Here is a 19,925-nt window from a genome sequence, read left to right on the forward strand (position 1 = left end):
AATGGATGCCAATAAGTTTCAGAATGGAAAGTTTGCTTTTAAAAAGTTGCCAAATGGTTCTATTGACAAGACCAGTGATCTGTGTGTTTTGTCGTTGTAAACTGAGCTATCATCGCAGCACGTCCAGTCTGAAATACCACTTAATGGCCAAGCACACAGCTGATGCGAATTCTCTGCCCCCTCGTCAAAGCCAGGCGATTGCAATGTTGTTTTCAATAAAAAAAGTATTTGCACAAAGCAATCCGAACCACTTTTCTATGTTGATAAGAGCATTACAATTTGAAAAAAGATTGGGACAAAAAGAAATCAGGGACATTTAGAATAGATAAAAATGTGCGATTAATTGTGATTAATCGCGAGTTAACTATGACATTAATGCGATTAATCGCGAGTTAACTATGACATTAATGCGATTAATCGCGATTAAATATTTTTATCGTTTGACAGCACTACTTTTTTTACAAAGTACACAAATCTTTTTCTTCTACGGAGACAAAACTTTTTTTTACAAGTACACAAATCTTTTTTGCAAGTACACAAATCTTGCCTTCTTCTACGGAGACACAAAACGTTTTTTTTGCAAGTACACGAATCATTTTCTACAGAGACACAAATATTTTTTGCAAGTTACAAATCGTTTTTACAGAGCTCGCTCTCCTGGCACTAATTTCATGCCATAGTAGCCATTCAGAAGCAGAGTAGAGTTGGGTCTTACCCTCAATAGGGGCGGGGACCCGCCTTGATGGGGTAACTGACAGATTGCATTTTCATTCGAATTTTGGAACAAAAAGAGCGTGATGACAAGTAAATGCTAATGCAATAGACTGGGGGCGCTGTTTAGCTACCACATTGAATCTCCATTTGAATAAAGAGTCGAAAAGACCGTGTCAATATGAAATGCAATGCAATAAGCGGTCATTCAAATTTTTATTCAAAATAATACAAACTGAATTGCGGATTGCATTGTCATGTGCACATTGAATTGCCATTTGACAACTGCTTTGCCATTTGATTTGCGAATTGCATTGTCACTTTGCGCATTGAATTGCCATTTGACAAATGCATTTTCATTTGAATAAAGAGTCGAAAAAACCTTGTCAATATGAAATGCAATGCAATAAGCGTTCATTCACATTTTTATTCAAAATAATACAAACTGAATTGCGGATTGCATTGTCATTTGCACATTTAATTGCCATTTGACAACTGCTTTGCCATTTGAATTGCGGATTGCATTGTCACTTTGCGCATTGAATTGCCATTTGACAAATGCATTGCCATTTGAATAAAGAGTCTAATAAACTTCCATATTAAACAGGCTCTGTTGCGACTGTCCCCAGTCTCCCCTACCCCCCATCCGATTCTTTCTGGAGCCGAGCTTGTATAAGGGGTGCGTAAACTATATCGCCTCGCCCCACCCTCTCGAATTCCACCTTCATAAACCTAAACCTCGACCAATTCATTCCGCTATATTGTGTTAGCCTCTCTGAATCCCTGTGCGTTACTGGATTTGAGTGGCGGTTTATCTACAAGTCTTTAATTGCGGAATTAAAATGGGTTTGTTGCCACAATGTTGGTTCGGATGGGCAACACTTTTTGCCACGGTACTGTCAGTGAAGGGTGCTAGCCGGCGTGATTTCTTTAAATATGGAACACATATTGGAGACGAAGTTTTGAAGCCAGGGACCGACGAAACCCAAGAACTACATCTTGACCAGTCACTTTTTTTCTTTTCTGAGGCTTATGACACCGTTTACGTGAGTATAGTCTAAGCGCACACCCTGCAATATGCAGCCTAATTGCAATAATTTGATAATTTTCTTCATCACAAGTTTGAACAACACGGTTGGTGTTATTGAACTTTATATGATTCAAATTTTAGGTCTACATTTATCTCTTGTCCCTCCCCTGCACACCTTGATGGCTTTTTATTCCATTATGAGATTTAAATTGTCACATGAATAATCATGTAAGTCAACTGTTTAATTTAGCTAGATAAGGTAGTGATGGAGACTGCATGTTTCTGGAATGTTATCGGTGGTTTCGAATGCAGGTTAATTCGAGTCAAAAACAGAAGACCTTTCAAATGCCCACATGTGGGCTCTGGGCCTGATGCCCAAATATAAAATATGTTACATACACGCTGCACGATGATGTGATTAGGAATGATACATGCACTTGAACATTATTTATTATTTACTTGAATATTCATACGGTCTCACTTTCTCTTCATCAGCTGGGTTCTTAACTTATTTAACTCTTGACTGCAATTTAGCTTGCTGTTAATGAATGTTGATGGTTAATTATTCATTGCCTTTAGTGCAGTGTCTTACAATTAGAACTCTTAACCCCTTTGTTTTAGATTGACATAAGACCCAATGTGCTTCTTGACTCATGCCCCCAATGAGTGACCTCCTTTTCTGATCTTTCAACAAATACAGTCCAAACTTTTCAGAACTATTCCTAGTGCCAATTGAACAGTTCCTAATAAGCTACAAAATTATTCCAGTGATGGGGTGGTGTAACAACTCCAAAGAAATACATTAAATCAAACAAGATCTGTGCTTTAATTTGGGCTATTTTTAAAACTTCCACTATACACTGAGAGAAGGCAAGCTTATATGAGTTGATATGTAATGGTAGTTACGGTGATACATTTTAAAATGTACCCCTTAATTACCCCGCAAGCAAGAAATCCCATTTTCTTTTTTTGTCTTTTCTTTTTTTACAGTGAGCAAATGGCAAAAGAATGCTATTGCAAATTCAGTAAAAATGTGGTCTTGTTGCTTGTCACATTTGTAATCTGTTGCTTATGCACATGTTCCTATGTCTGCTATACTAACAGTACACTGCTCCTATATCCCTTGCCCACGTGGGATTTCCCCCTCTTTGTATCTTCCTTGCTCCCTAGCTAACCAGTAGATGCACCGAGCCAGTCAACCTCTGCTCTTTTCCTATTTTCATACATCCGTCCAATGTTTTGTCCTACCCTCCTCTGAAAGACTGATCTAGGTTGCGTTGCTCTTCTCCCGACTCTCCCATTGTCTTAGATTTACATTTTACATTTATTCAGTTAGAAGATGCTTTTATCCAAAGCGACTTCCAAGAGAGAGCTTTACAAAAGTGCATAGGTCACTGATCATAACAAATAGATAGCCCCAAACATTGCGGGAAGCCAAAACATGAAACAAACATTGTGAAAAACCAAATAAGTGCCAAAGGGAAGAACCATAAGAGCATGCAGTTAAACAAGTGACAATTAAACAACAAGAGTGTAAAAGTGTACCTGTAGAAAAGCAATCAACAGTAGATATAGGGGATCAGATGGCTGAGCGGTAAGGGAGTCGGACTATTAATCAGAAGGTTGTTGGTTAAATTTCTGGCCGTGCGAAATGACTTTGTGTCCTTGGGCAAGGCACTTCACTCTACTTGCCTCAGGGGGAATGTCCCTGTACTTGCTGTAAGTCACTCTGGATAAGAGCGTCTGCTAAATTACTAAATGTAAATGTAGATATCATATCCAATGACATGTGCACAATCTCCCTGTAAATGCATGCCAAAAGTTCTCATGCCAGTATAGAAAAGCATGTTGGTTATGGGTGGAACGGATACATGAAAATGTAAGGGTCCTTGATTCTCAAATGAGATTTTGACCATATATGTACAATGTGACATTCTCCCCCATTTTTTGTTAAGCAGACTCTGGGGTTAATGTAGACTTAGAAGTTGTAGTTTTTTTGGGGTCTAAAGATTGCTAACTACTGTAAACAACTTGAGATGTTATAGTTGTTTTTAATTAAAAGTGTGGGAAGTTATAAAATGACTGACAAGCATGTGTCTGTGAAGATTCCTTGTGAATCCTGGCAGAGTCAAAAAACAAAAGCAAAACTATTGACAAAAAAAAATACATAATGCTTAACCTGAAAGCTTAGGCAACTGCCCTAAAGTATTGGCTCTGTTCTTTCACACTTTACAATTTATAGTAGAACAGTAAAATTGTCCTCTGTAAGAGTCCAAAAGTACAGTCATCTATGTACAACATCATTAGGTAACTTGGCACATCTGGAAAGTGTCACAACTTACTGTTGCAAAAAGGCAAGACTCTTAAAAACAGCTGGTTAGTCTCTCATTTGCTCCTTTCTCCATTTGTCTCCATAAACTGATAATAAGACCCCATTCTGACATAACCCAGACATTGTGCATAGCGCCCCAGAAGGTTGTACAGAAATCTCTGAATTTTTCAGAATTGTAGATTGTTGGTTCTAAGGTTTAGAGCATGAAAAAATGAACAGGACACTTCAAGTGTCAATGCTAATGCTTCTAGTGGGCTCCAACTTGATGTTCTCCAGACACCCAAACAAAACCATAACTGAATCAAAGAGAGAGAGCCCCTTCCTCTTTGCAACCTTTCAGCTTAAGCCCTTCAGGGCAGAAATACAGTTAGCCATTAGCTTCACCCAGCCGCAAAAAAGGTCCCCTGTCTCGTCACATTGCGTTCAAGCAAACTCCCCCTCCATAGTCGTTTTCTCTAAAGTCAAATACCTGCTGGGAGGCGGTCATTCACCCAGATGCTATTGTCATTCATGCGTTCTTCTGAAGGAAGTCTCGTGGATAGACAGGAGGCTGGGGCCGAGACAAACCTGAGATTTCCTGTGAAAATCCCTAGAGGCTTCCCTCTTGGCTCCGCTCCCTCTTGGCTTTTCAAAAACATTCAAGCGACCTGGAGACTAACCCTAGTTCCTTTCACAGTTTTCTACTGGCAGATTCGAAATGCAGTGCTGTCGCAAATTATAGTTAATATATGTATGTTTTAAGATATGTATTCAGAACGAACACCAGTTCCCATCAGCACAATTTATATATCCTCTGAGAGAAATAGCGAGTATTTAAAAAAAGCAAGACATCTCGAACATCTTGGCCAACTGTGGTCAATAACTGGTTCTACTGATGCTTACTCAAATGCAAGTCATGCTATCTAATGAACTTCAGGCTACAATGTGCTTCTCTTTTTTGTTGTCTGCTAGGAACTAGAATATACAAGATATGGAAAATCTTAAGATTTTGTTTTATAGGGTTAAACAAGAAAATGATATGGATTCTACAATGCTCTCATAGAACATGAAAGAGAACCGGTGCCATTAAATGCTAATACCACATGGCTAGTGGTGTAATTTACGCAAACATTGTGGTACCTAAACAAAGAGTACCCTGTGGCTTGTCCTAAATGTAGTCTTTGTGTACCTGTTTGCCAACCACAGGAGCCATGCACATTAGCACACAGACCTGTTAACATGACGTTTTAAGTATAGTCCTGAGGAAAATCTATCGGATTACAGGGTGCAGCCTCTCTTGCCATTATTTTCAAGGTGTCAACAAAGCCTTGTCTCTCTGCAGCCTTCAGGAGGTTGGCTCTGTTTGTATGTGTTTGTATTCTGAAGAAGATAGATCACCTGCTAAATTTATAGACCTGTCAACTTTAATGCCCTTGGCTTTTGTGAACTGTGAACCTATACATTCTTACTGTGAATTGAATGTGTATTATCTTAGACAGAAAGGAGCTACACATTGTTGGGGAATCGGCTGTACTTAGTTCACAAACCAGGACTTCTGGGGTTCACTGAGAGAACTCAACTTGACTTTGGATAGGTCTTATATCTAGTCTTGAAAATAAGCCTTCAATGTGTGAACCGTGAAACATGACACTCCTTTGTCTAGTGTGAAATCACCTTCATGTGGCCTATGGAATATGTGTTAATTTCTGAGCCTGAAAGTAACAGTTGCATTTGTGGACATTCATTGTGGTGTTGTAAAGAGTCCATGAAGTCACAAAATATTTTTTTTTCCTTCTGTTTTGGCCTCTGATTTGTATGTAGAATTATTGTATAGCATTCCTGTAGGCTGACAGAGCAAATGAGCCTCTCTGGCTTGTGAGGTTTGTGGGAGGTCATTGTATAGCTTTTTGACTATGAAGTTTAAACGGCAAAACAATAACTACATTGACTGTGTAAAGCAATCCAAAGGTCATTTTTGACTACAGTCCTCATTTTACTCACATTTAGTCTCTTTCAGTCTTCAAAACATGCTTATAATACTTATAATTGCCTAACTGGCCAATTTTAGAAACCTTTAGTGAATGTGGTTAAAACAATTCCAATCTTATACCCAACCACACTAGGTCCAATTGATCCAACATCAGTCTTTTCTACCTCCACACATTTTCAAAAGATGGATAGAGAGAAAAGTGAGGTACCCATGGTTTCCCTGGGGTGAGGGAAGGCCTTGACTAACAGGATGGGAAGGGTCAAGGCATGTTGAGATTTACAGGGCAATTAATCCTCTCGAACCCCCATTGTTCAGTAAAACAAGACATTTACTGCATCAGGCTAAAGGACCTCATGAAGTGTCCTGATGGGAGATTGAGAAAAGCTGTCTTTGCAACCCTATCCACCAAACACCTCTGTAATTATGGTTAGGGTTTACGTGAAGCTGTAACTTATGAGTCCAATAGATAAGAAATGCCAAGTGCTAAGCTATCTCTGCTGACGATGAAGAGATGATTGAAAGACATTTTATTTTTGTCTTTGTACAACAAAAAGTTTGAAACTAATCATGCTTTTGAAAATATTCACATTTCAGGTCAACACCAATGGCTTTGTTGCAGTAGGGGAACCTACTCCAGAAGATGAGTACCTGGGAAAGATGCCAGCCAGTTTTGGAATGATCGCAGCATTCCTTGGAGATCTTGACAACAGCGATGGAGTGGGAAAGGTTTACTTCCGTCAGGACAGCTCTACTGACGTGCTTTTGAAGACAGCCAATCACATCAGCGAGGCATTTCCTCAAGATGATGAGATTGAGCCGATCCATGCCATTATAATCACCTGGGAGAACATAGCGGCAAACGGTATCCCAGAGCGAGGTGACAGGGGAGACACAAAGGTAACAGCCCATTTTAGCGTAGCAATTATTTTTTGCCGGTTTTCAAAAATATAGAAGGATTAAATTATGAGTAATTAAGAACTGTTTTCAATTGCAAACATTTTTTCTGAAGCAATTGCTATGCCAAATTAAATGGTTTCTTAAACGTCATTGGTTAAGTACTATAAAAGAGGAATTTCTATAACTTTTCCTGTTGAACACTGTACTCTTCCCTTTAAAAAGAATGTTATCTCCTGTGGTTTCTTGTAGAGGAACACTTTCCAGCTGGTTGTAGCCTCCATGGCATCTGCCTCCTACGCAATCATGTTCTATCCCAAGGATGGGCTGCAGTATGTCTCCACACCACTGGGAAGTGAGCATGAGGTCGTTCAGGGTGGGTTCAACCGAGGCCTGGTGAAGGGCTGGTTCTGGAGGACCAACCTGGGGAATACTACCGCATCACCACCGGTGACGAGTCATCTGTCAGAGAGCTCCCCGAGTAGGCTGTCATCATCTGTCATTTTGTGTCTGCCTAGTGAACACTTTTAAAGATTGACATGATAATGTGATTGTCAGTTTATGAACCAATGAAGTATGACGCACGATAGAAGTATGGTTTGACTGTTTTCAACATTTGAGTGAGGACATTCATTCTGTATACTTAGTCACAGATGTACTGTTGATGCAAGCAAGTCACATTACAGTTCCTTGTATCTCTTCCAAGGCAGACCAACTCAGGCAGACAAGGTGTGTGGGTGTACGAGATCGGCACGTCCCCCATCTTCACCTCCATCTCCCCAGGCCAGGTCACCGACCTGCCTCCCGAGGAGATAGTGCCTGGGAGAGTTGCCACTGGGGCCGTTGTCCCTGTGTCACCCAGACAACCTGAGGGACAACAGAAAGTAGAGTTCCCAATGTACAAGCCAGAGGAGGAGCCTCTTACTGTTAGCCCAGTGCAGTACCAGCCCAGATATCCAGTTCAGTCAATACCCTCACGCTCCCAGCCAGAGAACCCTCAGGTGGTAGTAGTGGAAGAGGATGAGGACTTGGATGTGAACGGTGAGCATAAGGCAACCCATCCATATAAAAACTCAGTTAGTGAATGCAGTCAACTCGACTGAATGCAAAATAATCTCAATAAGGTATTATTGGAAATCTGTGATACAAATGAGAGTATTGGTCAGTATTTAGTTTGTTCCGCCTTGAAATGTTGTGATACATTCCTGGGTTTGCCTTTGATTTCAACAGTGTTTGCTTACAACTTTGAGAGGTGTGCCAATAACAGGCTCAAGTGCTCTGCATTCGCTGACTGCAGGGACTACAAAGATGGCTACTGCTGCCACTGTAGGCCCGGTTTCTATGGCAATGGCAAGGACTGTGTGGCTGAAGGTAAGACCTCATAATGACTAAGAAAAAAAAGGTTGTTGTCAGGTATGTTATTTATTGTAAGTCTCCTGATGAGAATATATCTAGAAATGTTGATGACATTGAGTTATTGAACTATGAACTAAAAACAAATAAATTATTCCGCTAAAGCAAATATCCATTGGTTCGCACAACTTCACAGGTAAACCACAGAGGATGAACGGGAAAGTGAACGGCAGAGTGTTTGTGGGCAACTCGCCTTCGCCAGTGGAGTTCACCAATAACGACCTGCACGCGTATGTTGTGGCCAATGATGGTAGGGCTTACGTGGCCATCAGCACCATTCCTGGGAACCTAGGACCGTCACTGCAGCCCTTGTCTTCTCTCGGAGGGGTCATCGGCTGGGCCTTTGCCTTAGAGCAGCCAGGCCACAAGAACGGCTTTGCTTCCATTGGTATGGCCCTCAACCGTTTTGGTTTAATGTTGAAGATGCCATTAGGAAATACTGTTATGAAATAAGGGGAAATGCTAAACAAACTGCAGGTTTGACTGCAGTTGGTTTCAAACATCTACAAGCAGGCCTTTTGAACGCTGTTATAAATGATAAGGGTTATATATTTAGCTTCAACTTAGACAAGATTAAGCTTCAGAGAGAAAGACTTGAAAAACCTTGGAGCGTATTTTGGTTCAGCATTTGCCTTGAAATGTTCCACCTCATTGCTTGAAGGTTTATGGCTCAAAGTTAAAGCAGGTCAATGTAGAATATAATGGCACGTAAAATGCATGTTTCTGGCTTTCGTAGGTAAACTACAAAGCCTGTAGTTTTTAACATTTTCAGCTTGGGCTTTTACTTGAAGGCCTAGTCTTTGGTACTTTCACAGGTGCGTTCAAATACATAACTCACTTTCTGTCTGGCAATTTGTGAACAGAATTATACTGATTTAAGATTTTTGAAACAGTTTTTCTACAGACAAAAGTTGTTACTAGGGGTGGGGGTCTATTTTTTGTTTTTTGTTTCAGAAATCACTGGAAATATGTTTTCCAGTAATCTTTCGGTGATCAGAAGATATGTTATAGCCTATTGATTCTCTAGCTTTAGCTTTACCTGTTTATTTCCCTTTTACACTCTTGCACACACACACAGGTGGTGTGTTTTCTAGGCAGGCTGAGGTGACATTTCAGCCAGGCAATGAGAGGCTGACTATCAAGCAGGATTTCAAGGGTATTGACGAACATGACCACTTAGTGGTCAGTACCGAGCTGGAGGGCCGACTGCCCGAGGTACCACGAGGATCTTCAGTGCAGATAGACCCTTACAAGGAGATCTACCAGTACACCACCAACCGTAAGGTTATTCCTCCAGTTTTATTCTGGAATTATTTTTAAAAAGATTTGTCCAATTTTGTTAGCCGAATGGATCATAGAAGTTATATTTTATGTTTACCAGCTGCTGTACCATTTTTGTTATGTCAAAATGCAACGTAAAGTTTAGTGAAATTTGTGATTTTCCATCTTGAAAATTATGTTTCCCGGAAAACCAAAGATGGTCAATAATGTATTCCTAAACGTAAATAGAATTATAACTGATTCAAGCAGGTAATAATGAGTGTTTGAGTAAGCCTCTCATCAATGGTGACGCAGTATTTTTTGTTCCCCACGCCAACCTCCATGTCCCCAATCTTTTCTCTTAAGATATCACCTCATCCTCCAACCGTGCCTACACTGTTAGCCTGCCCAATGGAAGTGTTCAGACCAGTAACTACCAGTGGCGCCAAACCATCACCTTCCAAACCTGCCAGCACAACGAGTCCTTCAGGTCATCCCCGACCACCCAGCTGCTCAGTGTTGACCAGGTGTTTGTCATGTACGACACCAGCAACCAATTGATCCGTTATGCCATGAGCAACAAGATTGGCTCCGTTCACAGTGAGTGGTGACCACTTTGCTTTGAACTCACGTGAATCGTTTGTGTCATTGTGCCAGTTTAGATTTTCATTTCAACATTTCTATAAAAGACAGGGTTTTTTTAGTTGTTTTTTTACAAATCAAATTTCTTACATCACTAATTAAATTCACAGATAAAAACTAATCCAGTTCATGCAGTTGTTCATGCAGTTGTAATGGAACCTACTACGATCTGCTATGCATGTTGATGAAGAACATAAAACCTGAAGAAACCTTTATTAATCTTACAAATTGTAATGCACGCACACTGCTTTCACCCTGTATGTGAGATTTGTTGTACATGGTTGGCTAAAAGTCTTCAACACAAATGTTTGATGCTTGACTGGGCGGTGAAAGCTATGTGTATTTGAAGCAAGATCTTAGGATCTTAGGATTTCATGCTTTACCGCTATACATTCCGATGGAATTTGCAGTAGCAGCATGTCTCCTCCCGAGTGAAATTATGTCACTCCTAATACTCACAAGCAGTAAATACTACTAATTTCTATTTTTTCTTTGTTTAAATATTAGTGACATACAAATAACACCATCTGACCATCTGTAATCCAACATATTGCTTCAGTTCCTCAGTTTAAGAACCTTTTGATAAGGGGTTAGGTTGTTAAAGGCTTTCAGGTTAACCATTGGCCGCATTGCAGTTCACATAAGGCTATTTACCAGGGGCGGGAGGTGTGAAGGAAGGGATGAAAGGAAGCGCTCCAGTAGGGGGTGGGAAGGGTAGTGCAGGAGGCTTATGCAAACTTCACTCAGCTGGGGTTTTAAGAGAAAAAAAGTGCAACACCTGTGGTCAATTTCCTGCGTGGACCTGATGGGGGTCTGCAGGAACTGAGAACTTCAAACGTGCCCCCCTCTAATAAGCAGCTGTCTAAAAAGCGGACATTGTGACTCCTCTAATGGTGGTGTCCACCTCAGCTAACAAAATGACGTCCCCAGGACGTCCCTTGAACGTCCCCAAATGTTATCAGGACGTCGCAAGGGAACGTCCCCATGACGTTTTTTTGTAGGGTCCCCTGAAAGTCCCGGGGAGGTCACAGACAAATGTCCCCGGGATGTCCATGTAACGTCCTCATAACATTTGTTCAGGGGACGTTTATCTGCGACGACAGATAACTTTCGCATACCAAATGCAGAATCAATTTCTCAACCTTAATTTATAGGCACATTTATGCATATAATGGATATTTATTGTATACAAAGTATAAAATGCATATTACCTAGTAAAATGTAGCCTATAGTGCAAAACTAAACTGAATGTGTTTACTTAAACTCAACAATGTAATTTAACTTAAACTTGTAATTTAAATTAAACTTAACTTAAATCAACTTTAAGTATAACAGGCTGCTGCTAAGTATTGTGTATTGTAACTTATTATGTGTTACAAAAAAAAACACGATTTCAGTATAAACAAACACTTAATTTAAATGCATTTTAAAAGCCTGAATTAATTTTCTTATATTTTAATTGTGTCAACCCCTCCACCCTCCTCCTCGTCCTCCACCAGTTCGTCAGGAATCAACACCTGCAACATGAATTAGCTACAGTTAGACAGCAGATCAAATGCAAAGAACATTAAGTGGATAAGCATTTTATCCATATAATGCTCCTGGAGTTATTTTTAGGACCATAACAAGTGAAACGGAAAGATCCTTAAAGATCCTTAAAGAGATGACACCACTAGTGTGTAGGCATCCGATTTAGAGCTAGCTAGTGCTATCGATAACATTGTTAGCTAGCTACTGTACAAATTAAGACGATACAACGTCTCAATTTAGCCGACTTAGAAAACCAGTGCCATATCAAATTGGCTAGAAATGAATATACATTAATTTTCGATATGGCTATTTCACATTGGATAAACATACAAATACATAGATAGTAGAGCTAAAGTTTGTATTAAAACTAGGGCTGTCAAGCGATTAAAATATGTAATTGCATTATTTCACATGATTAATCGCAAACTGTTTAATCTATTAAAATGTTACCCCAATGAATGATAAAAACATTTTTTAACAGGGTGTACTTAAAAACTTTAAATAGGCTTAACTGGATGATAATGTCCATATAACAAGTTCAGATGGAACACAACTTAAATTGTGAAGGCGTTTTATTCACTCACAAACTATACTGCTGAAGCTATAATACACATCTGCAAAATTTGACTTCTGGAAAATAAAATACATTTAAGACATGTTACTAAGACTCATAGCCTACTACGATATCCTGCTCCATTATATTTAAATCTCACTCAAACATACTTCAGATACTTAAACAACCACAGATTGACCTTAATATTGACAGTTTGTCTTTTTTGAACCCAGTCAGCTGCTCGCTTCTTTTGCGAGTGCCATTTGTTACAGGAGCGAACGCTGCTGCTGCTACTGCTACAGTGCCAACACTGCTGCTGCTAGTTGTGCGCTTTGCTTGCATCCGATAGTTTAGGCTGGAAGTACTCCGGTGATAACTAAACTCAGCCTGACAATCAGTACACACAGCCTTAGTTTTGTCAATAGAGCCGTCTCGCAACGTTTTGAAATAGAACTTCCCATCTGAAAGCCCTCTCTCCATCACAGCGGCGTAACAATGACTTGGCGGGCCCGAGTGCAGATCTCACCAACGGGCCCCTTAACCGACCTATCGTCAGGCGAAATTATTGTGTTGAGCTTAGCGAGGCGCATGGAAATGTACTTATTATCAGTGTTGTGTAGTGATGGGAAGTTCGGATCATTTTACCGATTGGGGGGGGGGGGGGGGATTCCTGCATTAAAATAATGTATCATGACAGTTTGTATGATTTGGTCATTTGTATCACACGTGATTTAATTATCACGGAAAACAATTACACTGCACTAAACTGTAAGTGTAAATGTAAAGTGAAAATAACAAAACCAGTCAGTATGATAACTTGAGCTAATATCAATCACGTCCTACTAAAACAACGGCCACGCGAAAGCGAATGAGGAAACTGTTTCCTCTACTAAAAAATACAATGCAGGTCACGTGAAAAAAAGGATCCAAAGACTCGTAGAAGGGAAATGAACATGACCTTGATCTGTAGTACAGAGCCTATGCAGGTCATGTGAAAAATGATCCAAAGACTCGTAGAAAGGCCGAGTTGGGAAATGAACGAATCGTTCGTTTCCTCTAACTACAGAGCGTATGCAGATCACGTAAAAATGATCCCAAGACTCGTAGAAAGACCGAGTCGGAAAATGAACGAATCGTTCGTTTCCTCTAGCTACCAGTACAGAGCTAATGCAGGTCACGTGAAAAATGATCCAAAGACTCGTACCCAAAGACCGAGTCGGGAAATGAACGCATCGTTTCTGTTTACTTGGACGAGCCTATGCAACAGTCCCGATGCCTGGTCACGAGAGAATGAACGAATCACTCTTTGAGAGGACTCGTTACTTCCGAGTCCTTGTAAGGATTCGTTCAAATGAACGAATCGTTCACAAACGACACATCACTAGTGTTGCGTCTGAACACGTTCATGAACTTGTTCATAATTTTGGTGAACGTGAACTGAACGTAGCCTACTGTATTACTGCCTGATGAATGATATTGTGCAGTGGACGCATTCATTCTGGTGTCTGTGAATGGCACGTTCACTCTTTTTAATTTAGTTTAATAAGGGGTCAGATTTCTAGAGACTTCCAGGCTAAAAACACACCTTTAACAGTCTTGTGTCCAGGGTTGCCCAACCTGTCAATCGCTTTCTTTCTTCTACTGTCTATGCCTGGCAAATGTGAGAACGCCGAATTGCGTAGAGGCAGAGAGTATGGAGCTAAATCAGGACCACATGTTTTGTTAATAAAAAAATAAAACTCTTTAGTCGAAAAACTAAAGCTTGACATTGAAAATTTAAGTTTTGGCCGAAAACTTGAAAAATTAAACCATGTATTTAAAGGAAAAATAAGTGCATAATTTTTTTTTTCAGGTTGAACAAAATTTAGCTTATCACTTCATATTTTCACAGTTTCACATTTCATGTTTTCAGATTCGAAACTTTTTTAACGGCTGAAAGTGAAAAATGATAATTAATAGCTTATTCAAAATTATTCCAAAATGTAATCAAAATTGTATTCAACCTGAAAAAAAAATTGGTACACTTTTGTTTTCTTTGATTATAGTGTTTTATTTTTCAAGATTTTGACCAAAACGTACATTTTCAATGTCAAGCTTTAGTTTTTCGACCAAAGATTCTTTTTTTGAATTAACAAATTATTTGGCCCTGATTTAACTCCATAAGAGAGCAGTATTGCAGACAGCAGCCACTTATTGAAATAAAGAACTGAACTAACCTAGATCATTATTTGGAGCTTTGAACTTAGTTAAAAATTTTGAATTATGAACTATGAACTGAACTAGTTCATGTAGAAAGTGAACTTTCCCAACACTGCTTATTACAATACACATTGTGAATTGATTTGTTAGCTAGATATGCTTTAACGTTTAGCCTATCTAGCTTAAGCTATTTTCCAACAACATCCTGCACATTGTTTTCAATATCTAACCTGGCTACTGCCTTATGCCTATATGTGCATTTAATGACGATTAATAGTCATGTGTAAATGCATTCAATAGGATATACCAGACAGTAAACGTTAGCCTACCCTGGTGGCTGAGTTTCACTCATTGCTGTTGGGCTGGGGGTCAGACGTAGCGTCCTCTTGAACATCTTGCCACATATCCAAATGAAGATAATTTTGCCAGCTTTGCCACCCTTTCATCCTGCTCTTTGCATTTGTGCCGCTTCCTGCTGACACTTTTGTGTTTGAATGAAGGGCATGGGGTAGCCTACTTACCGCAATTACTCAACACGCAATGCAATGCAACACAACAGGATGGCAAACAACAACATATTACCCAGACAATATCACTTAATAAAAACGAGATTTGTTTCATTCAGCAAAAAGCAAATGAGGCTAAATGAATTATTTGCTGTTGTTAAGATTGACTATTGTTAAAATCTTAATTGGGCAGGTGAGAATAACTAACACCATAATTGAGAAATGTTTGGAGAAATTGATCAGACTGGATCATATCTTAACCTTTCTATGATTTACGCGGAGCGAGGGGCCCGGTCAGTTCTTCAGGTAGAGTTCTCACTTGAGATCGAGGACGGGCCCCCTTTTGCCACGGGCCCTAGTGCAGTTGCACTCCCTGCACTCCCTATAGTTACGCCACTGAGTATAGAGCTTCAAAATGTATAGGCAGAAATCCCAGGGGGGACGGGGGGGAAGACTTTTAAGGTCAGAACAAAGTTGGGAAATGTGACAAGCCTGAATTTAAAGATTACATTAAAATAATAATGCGTGGTGCAGGGTTGCCGATGTTGTCACTGTCCCTGGTGTGTTTTTATACTTTTAAATTCAGTCTTGTCACATTAGCTTACGTGACTGTTCTGTGCCTCGCTAGCCCAGCCGACACACGACTGGTTGAGTGAGAAGGGGGGCGTAACATGTACTGTATTCTTACACTAGTAAAATATTGTGTATTTTTACACAAATGTTGTGTTAAACATTAAATCATGGTCTGGTATCATATTTTATTGTAATTTGTCTCAGCAAGTTAAGAAATAACTTAAATGAATTGTATATTGTTGGAAAGCTTACTCTACCTTAGGTGTATTTTGTCTGCTGAAACATGTAACACTGTGATAACAACTTAATCTCTTGCATACAACTCCTCCTTATAATAATTAGATTTTTTCAAAATAATAATATAGGATTAGTTACTAACCAAGCATTTCATGCATATTAATAATACTCTTTGGATTTTAGGTTCATGTTGTTTAGTTGTAACTTGTTTAACTACATGCTGTTATGGTTCTTCCCTTGGTGACTAATTTGGTTTTCACAATGTATACTTCATGTTTTGGCTACCCGCAATGTTTGGGGCTATCTCGTTGTTATGATCAGTGACCTATGCACTTTTGTAAAGCTCGCTCTTGGAAGTCGCTTTGGATAAAAGCGCCTGCTAAATCCATAAATGTAATGTAAGTGTAAAGAGGTATTTTGATCGATATTGTGAGGACATAAACCCAAGTCTGCACGCTTGGCCATGTCTACAACAGTGACCTTAGAGAACTAGTCTACACCTCTGTATTAACCTGTCGGACAGGCTCAGAGTGTGGTGAATTATGGGAAGGCAAGCGGTGCAGTGTTAAAAAAATGCTGTAGTGGACACGTACCATTACTGCCTGTGTTTACAAAATGGCAAGTGTGGAGTCATAATATATGTCTGGCTATAGTGCCTATTGAATGGGCTGGGGAGCATTTGAGGCATGCCAGGGGTAGGAGGGAGAACAGGAGGGGGCACAGTACTTAAAAATGCTTCTGGGGAATCCTTGTCTAGCTCTCTCTACTTTGTGGCTGCCCTGGCCACCTTTTTAGAGAGAGAGAGAGTTAGATAGAGAGGGTCAGAAAGGGACGGTAAGAGTCAATCCTTATTGGGAGTTCCCTCCACCTTCCATCTGGGATAGAGGCCAGTTGGCAAGGGTGCACAAGTACTGATTGTTAATGACCCCACCTAAACTGCTCCTACTCCAATTCCGGGTTTTTCTTCCTGCACTGGGGTGCCACGCTTTGCAGACCTCAACCATTGTTTAAACAATTGAAACAGAAATGAATGCCTTCTCTCCCCTCTGGATAACATAACCCAAATTAACCTTGCTAGTCAGACACATTAGACCCTAAGGCTGTGGTATAGTGATGTTGCATGGTTATTGACAGGTGGCCCTCCGGAGAAGAACCCGTGTTTCACCGGCAGACACAGCTGTGACACAAACGCTGCTTGCAGACCAGTCGAGGGACTCAAGTTCACCTGCGAGTGCGCCACTGGTTTCACTGGGAATGGTCACTCGTGCTACGGTAGGCAGCCTGCATGTTAACCTAATTGGTCTCAAATTATAAGCATACAACAAAGAGTTCGGCTGCACTGGGCATGGTTGTATTTGGGATTCATTACAAATAATAAAGGTAAAATGGGGGCGAGTATTAAGTATTCTTAATGTCACTCTGTATCATTTTTTTGGGGGGAAATGTTGGAATAACTTATTGTTGTAAAAACGATATTCTTAAAAAAAAGTCAAGACGGACATACATACATGGATACAAGTTTTTTAATTGTTTCATTTATAGTGCTGTTCACAACTTCTTAGTTGCCTTAACCCTTGTGTACTCTTCGGGTCATTCTGACCCATCAGTCATTGTGACCCATCGTCATTTGCAACAACTTTACCGCATACAAAAACAAAATGAAGCATTTTCTTTTAACCGTTGGGCTGTCTCAGACCCCCCACATTGCGGGTTAAAAGAAAATTATTTTTATTTGCTTTTGTATTGGGTAAAATTGGGTAAACACAACGATGGTTCTTTATGAACCTTTTGGTCATGTGACCCGAAGGCAGCACAACGGTTAAAGTTGTATAGATGTATAGACACATCCTAACATAAACATCTCCATCTCAAGTTGCAGGGAATGACCACAGTTCCATTCTTCATCTAGGTCAGAAAACAGAGGCTGTTTCTACAATGTGATGATAGGGATCTGCTCTTACAGAAGGTAGCAGTTGTAAAGAAAATATAGGAATTGAGACTGCTGTCGGACTTCTTTACATCTTCCTCGCATATCTTTTTGTCAACAAAAAAAGATTATGAAAATCAAAGCCTATAATCCAACATCTCTCTTCAAAGGCTTATTTAATTTCAAAGAAAACTACAAGTATCTTTATCACAGACTTGATGATGAAGTAATAACACAAATGAGCTGCACATTGAAAGAGATGGTTTGGAGCCCTCAACTAAAATACATTTTGAATAGGGGCAGATCAGATGTGGGGGAGGTGGGAAAAGTCTGTTTTTGATTGCTGGGTGCATCCTGTCAGAAGTGTGTTGACAAAACATCTCAAGGTAATCTAAGTCTCTCAGAGAAAATGTGATTAAATCGTACTTGATAGATTTTTTTAAGACCTTCTTGACTAAAGTATAACTGAAGTGTGATTACATTTCAATAATCGAACAGTAGAAAGAGTTTACCACATAAATGTTTTATACATTGTCTTCGACAACATCTACATGAAATTACCATGCACCAACATTTTGTTTTATCAATAAAGTATTATGTCTTGAATCTAGCTTGTATGTAAAGAGCAGATCACAAATAGGGTGTGTTCAATTAGAAAATAAACACTTCTCTAGCGGTATATAGCGGTATAAGTTTAAATATGTTGACATTATACAAGTGTGCATATCCAGTCTATTTGTTCCCACTTGCAGACATTGATGAGTGTAGGGGGTCTCCTTATATCTGTGGCCAGAACGCCATCTGTAACAACCAGCCCGGAACATTCCGCTGTGAGTGTGTGGACGGTTTCCAGTTCACAAACGATGGGAAGACCTGTGTTGGTATGTAGGATCTCAGTAAGGGTGTGCATTTTTGTGTTAATGTGCATGCACAGCTGTGTGGGTGAGTGTGTGATTTGTTTGGTTAATCCCACAGCTTGTTGCATAAACAGGTGTTCAAAACTCAGTTTTCTATGGATGTCCTGTATGTAATTGCTTGTGATTTTTAAATAGAGAATGTTGCAGTGTATGTTTAGTGTTTTTTTTGTCCGTCTGAGACCCAGTCTCTCATGGTTTAGGTCTTTTGAGGAAACAAACCAGAGTTTTCATGTGAAACACAAGGGCTATACATTCACCTAGTGTTCCTCTCCCTCTACCCCCCATGTGCAGAAGTGAACCGTCCCATTGACCACTGCCGGGGCGGAACCCATGACTGTGACATCCCAGAGAGGGCCAGTTGCAGCTACACGGGCGGCTCGGCCTACATCTGCTCATGTCTACCTGGCTTTGTGGGCAATGGCCATGCCTGCCAAGGTAAAGCGATAGCTTCATTCATGTGTGGTTGGATTCAGTTAGTTCTGATGAAAAGCATAATGTATTATCTGTTCCACTGTTCTACTTGTCTGTATAAGAGCCGAGTTTTCCTTGTTGCATTTCAATCACATCGAGGCCCATTGTGAGAGGAAATGCACCCACCTGGCCAGTAAATACAGAAATTCGTCCCTACAGCTGTGGAGCTCATTGGACATGCGTTTCATTCTCTTCTCCCCCCTTTTTAGCTTTTGGCTAGCCACCAACCTACTGCTGTAATGTATAATGTCTATACATCCCTATGGGATGTGTGTGAATGTTGCTGCTTGTTTTCTATTGTGAGGCTGTAAAAGAGGAAGACAATGTATTCAGTTTCCCCGTTGCATTTTTGGTTTCCTAAAATCCTTTAATTTTGTGCAACTTCCCTCCCTGTCCATTGCTCCTTGAACACACAGACGTAGATGAGTGCCAGCAGAGCCGCTGTCCCTGGGATGCAGTCTGCTACAACACTCCAGGCTCCTTCACCTGCCAGTGCCGCCCCGGTTTCCAAGGCGACGGGATTCAATGTATCCCTGGTTCCTTAGGTGCATAACTCCTCTGTGACTTTGGTGTAAATATACTGTCTGTGTTGACACCCCCCCCCCAAAAAAATTAATGTTGACATTTTGAGTGGAAACTACATTTAAGCTTGTGCCAGGGACTTTACAGACACATTCTCGCTTCCATGAGCTTAGATTGCCGAGACAATTTATTTAGTCTAATAGCCATATGTGAACATGTTGAACATATGTGAATATGTT

At 40.2% G+C, this 19,925-nt stretch overlaps 1 protein-coding gene across 1 annotated transcript in view; it reads left to right on the forward strand.

The window, feature by feature from the left end:
• The first annotated feature begins 1,421 nt into the window (after window positions 1-1,421).
• Window positions 1,422-19,925, forward strand: part of LOC146238037 (nidogen-1-like) — a 30,456-nt gene continuing 11,952 nt past the window's right edge. The window contains 13 exon segments of the mRNA XM_084684980.1: window positions 1,422-1,757; window positions 6,637-6,939; window positions 7,189-7,359; window positions 7,362-7,417; window positions 7,643-7,977; window positions 8,167-8,307; window positions 8,486-8,737; window positions 9,428-9,628; window positions 9,976-10,209; window positions 16,984-17,121; window positions 18,529-18,657; window positions 18,985-19,128; window positions 19,581-19,709. Of these exon segments, the coding sequence (XP_084541106.1) occupies window positions 1,554-1,757; window positions 6,637-6,939; window positions 7,189-7,359; window positions 7,362-7,417; window positions 7,643-7,977; window positions 8,167-8,307; window positions 8,486-8,737; window positions 9,428-9,628; window positions 9,976-10,209; window positions 16,984-17,121; window positions 18,529-18,657; window positions 18,985-19,128; window positions 19,581-19,709 (2,437 nt within the window). The 5' untranslated portion in view covers window positions 1,422-1,553.

The sequence above is a fragment of the Hypomesus nipponensis genome, chromosome 21, assembly GCF_054491055.1.
Source record: "Hypomesus nipponensis isolate SF chromosome 21, ASM5449105v1, whole genome shotgun sequence".
Taxonomy (NCBI): domain Eukaryota; kingdom Metazoa; phylum Chordata; class Actinopteri; order Osmeriformes; family Osmeridae; genus Hypomesus; species Hypomesus nipponensis.